Source organism: Ischnura elegans, chromosome 6 (genome assembly GCF_921293095.1).
Source record: "Ischnura elegans chromosome 6, ioIscEleg1.1, whole genome shotgun sequence".
Taxonomy (NCBI): Eukaryota; Metazoa; Arthropoda; class Insecta; order Odonata; family Coenagrionidae; genus Ischnura; species Ischnura elegans.
Window position 1 is genome coordinate 52,109,310 of NC_060251.1, and position 13,051 is coordinate 52,122,360.

The 13,051-nt window shown below is 37.9% G+C and overlaps 1 protein-coding gene across 1 annotated transcript; it reads left to right on the forward strand.

The window, feature by feature from the left end:
• Positions 1-2,396: 2,396 nt before the first annotated feature.
• LOC124161367 (gustatory receptor for sugar taste 64f-like) lies at positions 2,397-10,721 on the forward strand (the record flags this gene model as incomplete). The annotated part of the gene is made up of 5 exons (XM_046537682.1): positions 2,397-2,606; positions 2,956-3,110; positions 4,626-4,794; positions 8,578-8,667; positions 10,417-10,721. Coding segments are annotated over 5 exons (687 nt in total), but the record flags the coding sequence as incomplete, so codon positions are not given.
• Between the last annotated feature and the right edge of the window lie 2,330 nt (positions 10,722-13,051).

Sequence of the window (13,051 nt, forward strand, 5' to 3'; positions counted from 1 at the left end):
AATATGATATTTTTCCAAATATTTGTACCTCGACTAAAATCACTGACACCATCACTCAAGTTCCCACAAACATAGGCGTATTTCTAAGTCAAAGCAAAGATCACGATCCAATGTAACCTTTGAAAAGTATATATCGAGCCTCATTTCCATTTATCTTGAAAAATTAAACTCAGATTTCATCCGCTAAATTTTAGTTGTTAGTTCAAAGCTATTTCTACTTACCCCTAACTTGCATAGCTCTCTCCGATAATATCTACAGATTTCCAATCATGGCTTTTCATAATTGAATTTTGGATCTGAGCCACACAAATCGAAACTTCTGATGGTAAGGACTGTATTTGGGTATAGATGAAATGAATATAAACATAAATACACATTGTGGAGTTCACGCAGTGAAAGAGAATGATATTCTAAGCAATTAATAGAGATATGGGTAGCACAGGGGCGGCAGTAGCGGACACAGAAAAAACTCAAGGGGGGGAAGCGCTTAGGATGTCTTGAGCTACCTTTACTTTTATTGTAATTAAAAATTAATCAAGCCACGTTGCAAAGTTGAAGAAGAAAGTTTTATTTAATTTTAAACTCATTATGCACGTATCTAAGACAATATCGTACGATGAAAAAAGTTGCAATCGTGGTTCTACAATGTTCGGCAATGGGGGCGGCCCCGCAAAGGGGGGGGGGGGCGCACGCCCCTTGCGCCCCCATCTGCATCCGCCAATGAGGGGCGGTGCTGGGGCTTATGTTGGGGCCCTCCCTCCCGGGAGATTTGGTGGTCCTCCTCCCGGGAAATTTTAGGAAATCGCAAGCCCGGAAATGGATTTTGGCGCTATTGTGGCTCTTAAAAACTACATAGAAGTTAATTTAAAAAAAAGCAATTTCGTAAGAAAAAATACAATGAAAAGTGAGAATTTCACAACTTATAAAATTTAATAATGCATATTGGTTCTGTTATCTACTTGGTGAAAATTTTTCATTGAAACTGCGCTGAAATCTGAAATACCCTTTTAAAATATCCGTTTCAAAAAAGCTTAAAGTTCTCTTTTATCTTTGGAAATCGTCATTCTTTATAATTATAATACTTTTACGCATTTGTAAATTAAACAACTAATGAAAACATAGAATTTAATAATTGCAAAATAATAATAGAAGAAATCTGAGACTATTTCAAGAAATCTGAGACTTTTTTACTCCACCTTTATTGTACGCTTCACGATAGACGCGAGCGTTGTGGGGCAGTGGCGTAGCTAGGGGAAGGGTTCAGGAGGTCCCCCCCGAAATTTAAAAACACATTTACTTGCTTCATGAAAGAAAACAAAATATTTGAAAAATCATGAATTTACAAAAGGTTCCTTTGAAAAATGAAGTTTTTTCGATAGTGAAAACTGTTTAAATTAGTTTAAAACCCTCCTCTTGGTACCATGTTTTTAAAAAAATTCCCCCAATGGTCTTGGACCCCCCACGAACGAAATTCCTGGCTACGCCACTGTTGTGGGGGCCCCCTAATCTCTGGGCCCTCGGCGATCGCCAACCAGCCGATCTGGCCAGACCGTCCCTGCGGTAGCGTCTAGCGCTGTGCAAGTCTCGTCTCGGTGGTCGATACGAGACTTTAATTTCTCGGAATGGTCGGGACGGGACTCTCGGTACAGCGAGAGTCTCGCCTGGGTCAGGGGTCTTGACGGGTCTCGAGAACTCTCGTCTTGATTTAGCCCCTTCGAGACTTCTCGATACCCGTCGAGACTCCCCGGAAAGGCAGGAATTTCAAATGCGGATAACCAGGGCCGGAACTAGAAACCCCTCGCTCCCTCCCTCCACCCCCTTAACCCATGACTAAAATATAATACATCCGTGAGCAAATTTTTTTATGTGTGGTAGTTGAAATTACGCACTGCCTATTTGCTAATAAGAAGTTTTATTAATATTATTGTTTAATATTTTTTAAATTAATAATCATTTCTAAAATTAATTTAAAAAATAAAATAACTTTTCAGATAAATTTTTAAAGTTTTATCGCCCCCTGATATCTGCACCCAGGGCACGTATCCCCTCTGCCCCGCCCTCGTTCCGGGCCTGAGGATCACTTTTAGTGGATAATAGAGTTGGCCAAGGTATCTCATATGATATTTACGTATTTATTTATGCAATAAAATATTCAAGACTTTTCGATCAATCACAATAGATCAAATAAAGCATATCAATCAATGTTAAGTATGCCCACAGAAATATGATATTACCGCGTGATTACAATACCTAAAATTTCCAGAGAATTATTTGGAGCCATAAGATTGTCTAAATCATATGGGACAGCCAAAAATGCAAGAATATTTAAAAACTGTATGCATTTCTCCCAATATATTTGAAGTGTAGAAGATAAATGGCCAATAAAACATAGATAAAAATGCATCTTAATTACTTTCTGTATCTGTTTCAGGTTTGTATATGAACAGACAGCCTATGCAACATGGAAAGGAATTGCAATATTAGGGATAAGTATTGTAGCTACATTCATCTGGAACTTCACAGACGTATTTATTATGGTTTTAAGCATGGCTTTATCAACAAGATTCAAGCAGCTTAACACTAAGCTAAGTTATCTGCAAGGGAAGGTAAGTGACAATAATTGAACGGGTGTCATCACAATCATCCATCCGCATTACCCTATCAGGGGCATACAATTCAAGTCACTTCTAATGATTGTAATAATAAGTATAATTCGTTATTAGCATTACTACACTTTTTAGTACTTCGGTTGCGTTCCATATATTGAAAATTCTTTATATTCTGTGTGGTAGAGTAAAAGGAAAATAGAAAATTGGCTAAAATAATTAAATTGTTGAGTTTTTTTTTAAATACCAAGTATGAAAAATTAAGCATAACATACGCTGAAAAAGGCATTAGAGGAATATAATATACGTTGTTAATCATTTCAAATATATTTTTTTTTCTAACTCACAGGCAGTAAAACCAAGCCATTGGGAAGGTTTGAGGTGTCAATATGCATCCCTATCCCAACTATCAAGCACTTTGGATGACCATATAAATGGCATAACATTTTTTTCCATAGCTTCAAACCTCTACTTCATTTGCATTCAATTACTTTCTGGACTGCAGTAAGTTTTTATTACCTGTATCGTCAACAAATGCATGATTGAGTGAAAGTACGAGAGTTTATAAAGTTGGCTAAATCTGAGCTTGAAGCAGCGAAAAATGGCCCATTTAATCCCTGAACATTGACTCATGCTACTGCCCATTCCCTTCTCATTTTCTTCTCCTCTTACCCTTTTGCCCGGATTTTGTCAAATATAATTTTTTTAAATATTTGTATTAAAAATCTAATCTATTTTTGAGCGTCTGGGGGGGGGGGGGAACGTGCCCCTTCATTAATTCGCATATGTTCATGAGTTCTATTCATGGATTGGTGATATGCATGGGCGAAAATTTGGGGAGAGATCACTCAGAGAAATAAAAAAATATTTAAAACTACCGTCTAGTTTTGAGATATAATTACTGCATCTGCTTAAAGTTAAAGATCATTTATTTATATCATAGCAGGAAGTCATTTGAGGCATTGAGATGAGACATTCTTCAAAAATTGCCTGGGGTGAGGGGGTTCGTCCCCAGGCCCCACCATCCCCCCAAAGCAAATTCTTAGTTACGCCAATGGTGACAAGATAGATTCAAAAATAGTTGTTGCCAAATTCCACACAGTATTTATTGAAAAATCTACTGGTTTCGGCTTTTGCAGTGATTATCAAGAGTTAATAGAACAAATTGATAGACGGACAGGGCAGTATATACCCAGGAGTAGGATTCCATAACAGTTGAACGGGGGGAGAGAGAGGAACTTGAAGGATGGTGGTGAGTTGGTGATAGGGAAGCTATGAAATGGGTTGGGATGCGGGAGGAAGGGAACATGATGAAAGGAAGGTGAGTAGACAAACAACTGGTGCTAAAGGGATCAGTGACAGCTTTTCTGATTATGGGGTGGTGGTGGAGGTCGTGTACTGAGTAGTGAAAGGTGGTAGGTCGAGCAGAAAAAAATAGAGAAAATAGTGGAAGGTCAATATGATATGCAATATGAAGTGAAAAATTTTACACTTGATGATAAAGGAAGAAGTAATATGAGAGTGATATTGAGCAAAGATGGAGAAGACATATTTGGGGAGAAAAGACAGAAGGTTAAAAGGAAAGAGAGTAAACAGAAGGCTCGTATAAGTTGAGGGAGAAGTTGGGTAAATAATATTTCCTTCCATCGTCTGCATAAAATGGGTTGAAATGGCATCCAATGGATGGACATGAGAAAAGTCAAAATAAGATGCATTTGGCCTTTAATTGCATAATTGTTTTGTATAACTTGATCCCCTATCAAAAAGTTTCAAATTTAACTTCAAAACTTTTTTCCATAAAGATTATTATTTATGTTTGTATGCATTTTATTTAGCCATACCTTAATGCTGTCTTTGACGCACAACATGACAAAATGCATTCCAGAACAAGGTTAGCTGACCGGGACTTAAATGGCTAGAATTAGCTTAGAATATAAATTGAATCAATTGTACCGGCAGAAAACTTTTATTTGTGGCCAATAAAGATCATTTCATAATTCTAGGCTGTTTTCTTCGCAGAAATTCGACACACAAGACCTTGGAGAAGACAGCATTTTACTTCTACTCTTTTTCATTCATGGTAGGAAGAGCAGCTGGGGTTATATTATTGGCTTCATCCATTAACCAAGAGACCTTGTATCTTTCCAAACACCTATACAGTTGCCCTCGTCAATCCTACTGTAAAGAGGTAAACTATTTTTTTAAATAAACAAGTTTCGAATCCTTGGGGGAGCTACAGCTTGACTCTGTCGAATATTTCCTACCCCTCTCAAATTTAGTAAACAATTTGAATAGGGATGGACGGATCGAGGATTTTTTTCGGACCCGGATCCGCATCGAATCATTGATTTTCGGAGCCGAATCTTCGGATATTTTCGGATCCTAATGTATTTTCAAGTGTCTGCTATAAAACGAAGTTCTTATTCAAGTTTTTTTCTGGGAAAATTCAATCAAAAGAATACCATTTAGATTTAAATACACGTTTTAATTTTTTTACTGATTAGAAATCATTTTTATAAGCTTTCACATTATTTTTTTAAACCGATAAAATCTATAAACGCTCAGGATCTTATCTGCTACGCTTGCGTTTGGAAATGAATATACTTAGGTTTCAAATCTTCGAATAAACCATTGACTGAATTTTGATATTCCTCACGAAAGTTTCCCCCGAATTTTGTTATTTTCTCATCGCATACTAGCTTGTGTTTCACCCGCAAATGCTTTAGTTGCGGTAAGGTGGATTTTGCACTTCCTCGCGATAGTTTTACGTCACGGTCCACGCACATGGTTCTCTTTATGCCAATAAAAATGTTTCTTCTCAATGAAAGACATTTTTATCAGCATATCGTTAAATTAAATTGCAACTACGCAATCTGCATTCCAATTAACAATTTTTAGAACAACATTAGCATCACGTGCGTCGAGTTGCGGGAACAGAACGAGACGACCGCTCAGCGAGAGGAAGGGGTGGGCAGCAGAAGCGCGTAAAGGATAGGTGGGGGGGAAGGAGCGCGATCCCTCCTCTCCCTCGTTCATTGTGTCTTTCAAGCAACTATACTATGAATGAGAGAGTCAAGGACGAACATTTTATCTCTTTCTATTTTGTGACGTCGTTGCCTTCAAACCGAAGCCGGGCGACCTATGTGATATTAGGGTGGTTCTTATTTTTCGAATTTATTTCTGGAAACCCCCTCATTTTATGTCAATTGGTGTAAAAACGTATCCTATAAAATATTATTGCAATTTGATAACGGGAAGACGTGACGCACCACACTCAAAGTTGGTTCTTCTTCATATACAAGCTGGTTCTAAAAAGTGTCCTCGACGCGAAGTTCGGGAAGTCTTCGGGCATTAATGGTCTTCTGTTTCAAATATTTCAAAATCTATGGAGAATAAAACACTAAGCCCAAATACTAGCCCGTTTTGGCAATAAACAGTGATAAATGTAGCATTCAAGGTTATATCGACGAGTTTTAAAGTTTATCGATAGTTTTACGATGAGTGAGAATGATTAACAAATACTTAGCGTATGCAACCCGCGTGCCACCCAAAGTATCTGCTTGGGGTGGTACGCGCTCACTCTTGGGGCCTTACCTCGGGAATCACTGGTCACAATTAGAAAATATTTTAGGTGCAGCATTTCAAATGTCCAATGTATCGTTGGTTACCATAGAAAATTAGTTGAAAAATACCAGCACCTACTTATCGCCATTCATATCCGAAAAACAGCCAAAAATGCCAAAATTTCTCAACTTTGAGTGAGGTTCGGCACGTCTTTCCGTGATAAAACTGCAATAATATTTTATAGGATATGTTTTTACACCAAGTGACATAAAATGAGGGGTTTCCCGAAAGAAATTCGAAAAATCGAAAAATAAGGACCACCCTAATGTGATATGATGTACAGTTGGCGTTTCTGGGCCGTATCTTCTTGTTTGGCGGTACTAATGCCGCGCCAGTTTCTTTGAAAATTGTGCTGTTTGGACAATGTTGAATATTGTTATAGTATTTTTTATAACAAAAAAACTTTGTTTCAATCGATTTGAATAAAAATCCTAAATATTTTAGAAATGAGACGCGTTTGGTCTCATTCTTTTTTGAATATCGTGCACTTCATCCAATAGGGTTTCCTATTACTCCTGGAGTACTTATTTCACGCTTTTAGATTTTTAGATGACGATATCTATTTTTCACGATTAAATGAAAAGTGAAAATTTTCAAGCGCGCGAAAACGCGACGGCTAAGTATGAATACCGTGTGACGTCGTTCTGGTTCCCGATGCCGCAGTGAGGTGACCTTGGGTCGAGGCTTTGAGCGCTGATACGACGCAGGATGCTAGTAGGTTGCAGAGTACCCTGCTAGCTGGTAGCGCTAGGCTTAAATAAGGATTATTAATACCTTATCTAACGAAGGAAACTTTCCGACCTATGGAAGTTTTAATGTGTGATTATTAAGACATGTATGCCTGAGCTCTGTGCCTCATGCATGCATTGGTAATATCAGACGATGTAAAACTCCTATCTACTCGTAAGGAAACTAGGTCCCTGTGACGTCACGTGGAGTTGCATCGCATGGGCGCCAATCTGGCGTTTTTCAAATGAGGATAAAATTGACCCTTGCCATTCGTCTAAACCGGTATTTCTAAAACCAAATAATTTGTATATTATGAATACACTAATGGTGGGTAACGAATCGCAACCAATGCCTTTCGTTTTCTTTGATGATGGAAACTACCCTATTGCCGAAAACTATCGAGACATCTTCGGGTCCAGTACGTCACTCACCTAGCATTTGTTCTCCAGAAACAGAGAATTGAAGCAGGTAGGATGAAAAAGGTAAGTTGCTGAGATTGGGTAGGGATGAAACACGCTTGCATCGTTCTCGTGAGGTTTCCTTCGAAGATAATGATTTATGGACCATGTGGACTCGGAAAGGAAAAAAAATATCAGAGATATGGTGATGGAGGGCCGAGGTTTTTTTTTTAAATCTGCGGCGTAGTCACTTTTCACGTGGCGTGGCGTTTTCCTATGGCGTTGAGATTCTTCGGATGGTTGTTCAATCTCTTGGGAAGAATCACTCTTTGTGCCTGTCGTATTTTGCCGTAAAAATTTCCGCGGCTGAAATTCTGTTGCATAACCTCAACGAGAACTTTTAAACAAAACGGTTCATGAGTAGGACAAGCATCGCAGTGCAACAGCGCATGCGAAGGTTGGATCGGAACTCTTTCCACTCCCTCGAATGGGACGCTGCATTCACTGAAGCACAAATTTAAAATCTAGGATCCAGATCCGATACCTTCGAATTTGGATCCGAAGTATCCGATGAAGGGCGATATCCGTGGATATTTGGATCCTAGGTATCCGATCCGACCATCCTTACATTTGAATATATTTTACACAGTAGCTCCTGTGTACATTTACATATAAATTGTTCACTAAAAGTGTATATTGTGTACAAATTTGGATTTACTCCATTTGTGAAAAATTTATAAAATGTATGCAGCCACTTCTACATATGTTATATACATCTGTACTCAATAGTAAATGAAATGTAGACACAGTAGACATTCTGTGAACAAACTATATGGAGAGTTTACACAGTTTCCTCAATCAATACACAGTCCGCACATTACATGCAAATATTACTCAAAATACAGCACCTTTGACTCCCCATATTTGCTAAAAAATAAAAAACTTCAGTAATAAATTGCAAAATTTTTCAAAACTTATGCTCATATTAAAACCTCCAAGCATGGAAATATTTTTCAGTAGTTTCAAAAAGTATGATATGGGAAAATTGAACTTTAAACACAAGCTCATACGATGAACTCATATATGTGCATGGGAAGTTTATCAAATTGTCTTTCTAGTAAATATTCAGAGGTATTTTCAGTACTGTCATAGCTACATATTTGAAAATTTTCATAGATGGACTTACAAGTCGTTGCATCTACCAATGCATTATTTTTCAGGTCCAACGGTTCATGACTGAGCTGACAACTGATTTTGTTGCACTCTCTGGCTTGAATCTATTCAATATTACTAGAAATTTTCTTCTGGGGGTAAGTTTTGATTTAACTGATTCTCAATTATCACATAATTAATTGTGGAAAAGACTTGCATCGAGTTTTTTTCATGGTAAAGAAATAAATAAAACTTGGCACATTTGGTAAAACTGTATTGAAACTTTGTAGAAAATTTGGCAGTTTTCTATACAGAAACACGGTTTATTTTTCATTGACTACTTTCAGTGGTTCCCTGATCTCTGAACTTCTGAATCTAAACATTTTGTATTTGCTGCCTTTTCCTACCTTTCTTCACCTATTCCCCAACTCCCCCTGGTGCAAAGCATAAATAAAAAATACTGGCGTGTACGTATGTTTGATGAGCGATTGCTATTGGGAATGAGTACCTGAAACTGGTTGAGTTGGAATCAAGTGTGTTATTGCTGTGGAAAACTAGAGTTTTATTTATTTCCCATATCGAGTACTTATAACATGCCATTTATAAAGCCATTTAAATCAATCACCAATGTGTACAACGATCCTGAAATTTACACATCAGGGGCACATTATGATTGCATCGAAAGATATTGATAACCACTCCTTTTGATATGCGTCAATATCTATTTTAGAAATTGATTTTTAAATGGAAGATGGGCTCTGAAAAAATACATTATTAAGGAGTGAGCAACGTACTGTTCTGAGATTGTGGGTCTCTAACCAAAGACCACCATTAAGGAGGAAATCCAACTTCAAGGAATCAAATCAGCTTCCATCAATAATAATGGGCTCCATGGGTCTAGGAACCATTTATAACAAAAAACCTTACCCTTACAGAGGTATTCCATCTTGGAGTTGATACATCAGTTTGAATATCCCCAAAGGAACAATGATTTGCATAAAATACCTCATTTTCATACTGAGTGACTCAGAGAATTACCCAAAGGACGAAAAAACACATATTATTTTAATTATTTGAATCCTCTTTGATTGGCAGTTAACAAATTAATATTGACTATATGAAAATAAATTGTTGGAAATATGATTTATTGAGAGGGAAGAGTTCAAGTTATAGATGAATACAAGTCTTACCGGAATAAAGCAAATTTCTTCAAATGAGACAAAATCAAGTGAATGGAAGGGCATTATTTTGAGAGGGCTAATAGTAGGCTTCGTAATGGAGAAAACTTAAACCATTCTAAAAACCTCTGAGGTATATGACCATATGTGGCAGATTAAACGGCTACTGGGACAGCTGATGCAAGGAGCAAGTCTACGCAGCTGCGTGGGCAATGAAATGAAATATCCTGAGTATATGCAACCCACTACTCAAATATCCTACTGTGCACGCAACCCGATACAAGAGTTGCAAATTGGAAGTCTCTCATATGCCATTACCATTACTATAGTCAAAGAAGGTTATTTTCGGTAGAGATGCACGCTTCAATAATTTATCCCGAAATGTTGAGGACCACGTTTATTACAAATATGCACCAAATACACGTTGATATATCGATAGCACGATGCATAATGCGTCTTAGTAGTTTCGAAAACAATTAAATCTGACTCATTACGTAATACTTAACAGGTGTTCAATATTTTAAGTTTTTCTTTTAAGATATTAATTATCTTAATTATGATCAAAGTAAATTTCCACTACGGTTTGTCTCATCACATACTCTATTTTTTATACGCTAAAGAAATGTTTGAGGAATATATCACATGCATTGTCTTGCCATAGCAGCCAATAAAAATCTTTAGTTTTTAATGGAGAACTACATTTAATTTACCAATCTTTGCTATACACAGGTTGCAGGAGCAGTGGTCACCTATGAATTTGTTCTACTACAGCTAGATGCTGGCAGTCCATAAACATTGTTTGGAGGAAAAAACTCAGGAAATCGGATTCTACAGCACAGTGACGAGAACAACTGATGTGCATTGAAGGAATTATCATCTTCAGCCATAAATGCTTCAACTATGAGGCTTTTGATGCCCAAGCCTTCATACTACTGAGAAAGATCAGGAATCTACTGTCGCTTTTCATGTAGTCACTAATGTCTGTAAAAAAAGCACCATACCTCAGTTTGAGGAGCTCTATCTTCTAAACGAAGCAATCAATTTCAATTCAACAAAAATCGTACGATATAACTTTATTTCTACGTTGGATCCTTTATTTTTAGAAATATTTGGATCCATATAATAACCTATACTTAATTTTTTCTCAAAAAAGTGCCCGCTTTTTTGCGCGTAAAATCAACTTTGTTTCAACAGAGTTTCCCAACTTCGAGCGCTTCCTATCCCCGTAGATTAAGTTCCAATAACTTGCAATTTTGATGGATGGGAGCCATTGTATAATTAACAGTTTGAAGGAAGCAGATTGTTTATACCGCTAAAATTAATGGATTTATGGTAAACAACGCAAATATCTGCCAACTTCGAAATCAATGGGTCAATTGAAAATTGATGGGTACTGATGTATGCTGTACGATTAATGCAAGGGTGGTACTTTAAAAATTTGCATTAAATATCACTTATAAGGACAATATTGCTTATTATTTATCTATATATTTCTATGCGCGTACCGGTAGCTCCGTCGTGGGAGAGGGAGGAGAAAACAGCCGCTTGGTTGCTACCGGCTCGGAAGTCAGCGCGCTTCCTTTAAATGACCGGTCGAATGTACGGTAAAAGCATCTGTATTGCTCCCTTCAGGTAAACGTAAGGATGTTTGTTTAGGGTTGAATAGAAAGTTACCCATTACCAGCGTAAAGTGGAAACATATTAATGGAACCCGTGCAATGCACTCCTTATTACACCAATCGTGAATTCGTCGATGAAGATCTCCAGTCTTCCCAATACACGAAGCCTCTTCTATGTCGTAGGATGGTCACTACGTGAATTCTCCTTGTCACAATACTTTTGCGTAGTGGAGATTATTTTCACCGATGTCTAGCTAATACCAATGCAAACACAGTTTTATACACGGGATGGCGCTTCTCCATTTTTTTTTCTGCTTCGCAGTGACGAAGGCAAATGGCACTCAAAGCCATTTGGACCAGTGGAGCAGCGAGGGGGGGTTTTTGGGGATAAACCCCCTCACCCCCAGAGCATTGAGAAAATGTTAAGTTTAATCCATTTTACTTAATTTGATTGATATTACTAATAGAATAGTGTAAGGATTAATAAAATTTCCTTCATAAAGCCGTAAAACTCACCATTTTCAACCATTTATCTTAAAATTCCGCAATTTATTAATCTCGCACCTACCACTTATCATGGTGGCTATAAAAAAACCCCACACATCCCGGTATTAGTTACACCTAAACCCCCCCAGCCTTAATTCCTAGCTGCGTCCCTGATTTGGACGTCTCCGAAAACTCTGTTCTTGGATGTATGATACACCGAAGGAATCTGCAGTTACCATTGTCTAATCATTCCTAAAAGCAAATATTTTGAAGCAACCAGTGGATTATTCATAAACTGCCAGTGTACTGTGCGTTACGATACACAATGTGCACGGCTGTTCTGTCTCGCTCATCATCACTGGTCAACAATCCTAAGATTGGTTTGACGCAGCTCTACGCTGCGTTTGTTTCTCTAGTTTGACGCTCTCAATTCTCCTATAAGCTAATCTTTTCACACCAACGTATTCCTTCTTTTTCACAGCCCTCTTTACCTGTTCCATATATTTTATTCGAGGTCTTCCTTTTCCGTTTTTTGCTATCTACTTGCCCCTCGACGATTGTCTTCATCAGGCCATCATGTCTCAAGATGTGGTCTATAAGGTTTTTCCGTCTTCTTATTAAGGTTATTATGAGGCTTACTCTTGATTTCTCTCCTCTTGGCGAAAGATTCCTTTCTGAATTCATCCGCATTTTATTTTACAATAAGATTTGAATGACATAAATTCTTGTTACTATAATCATGAGCCTTCGTGTAAGACACTCAACTTGTATTTCGGGCGATGAATTTAGAATAACAATAATTTAGAAAAATAAGGCCGGGACACACATGACCGCACCGAGCCCGCGCCGACACACGGCCGAGTGTTGGACGTGCTACGGCGAGAAAGGAAAACAATGCATTCAAACGCGTAGGGACACACACCACCGCACCGTGCCCGCACCGTCATCGTGCTGGGAGACCGCGCCGAGTCCGCACCGTCACCGACTAGTTCAGTTTACTTTTTGACGGTGACGGTGCGGGCTCGTGCAATATGGAGAGCGAGAAACTTATTGAAGAAGTGCGGAAATTCCCAGTTCTTGATTGATTTTCTCTGAATGTAACCATGGACTACAAAATAATCATTGTTACCATAAACAAACACCACAAATTAAGTTACGTTGAACTCCTGTGTTTCCCTTTTCTCAATTACTTAATACTGAATTTGTCGTTTTATTTTATTATGAACTAAAAACAGTATTGTAAATTTATATATTTATGC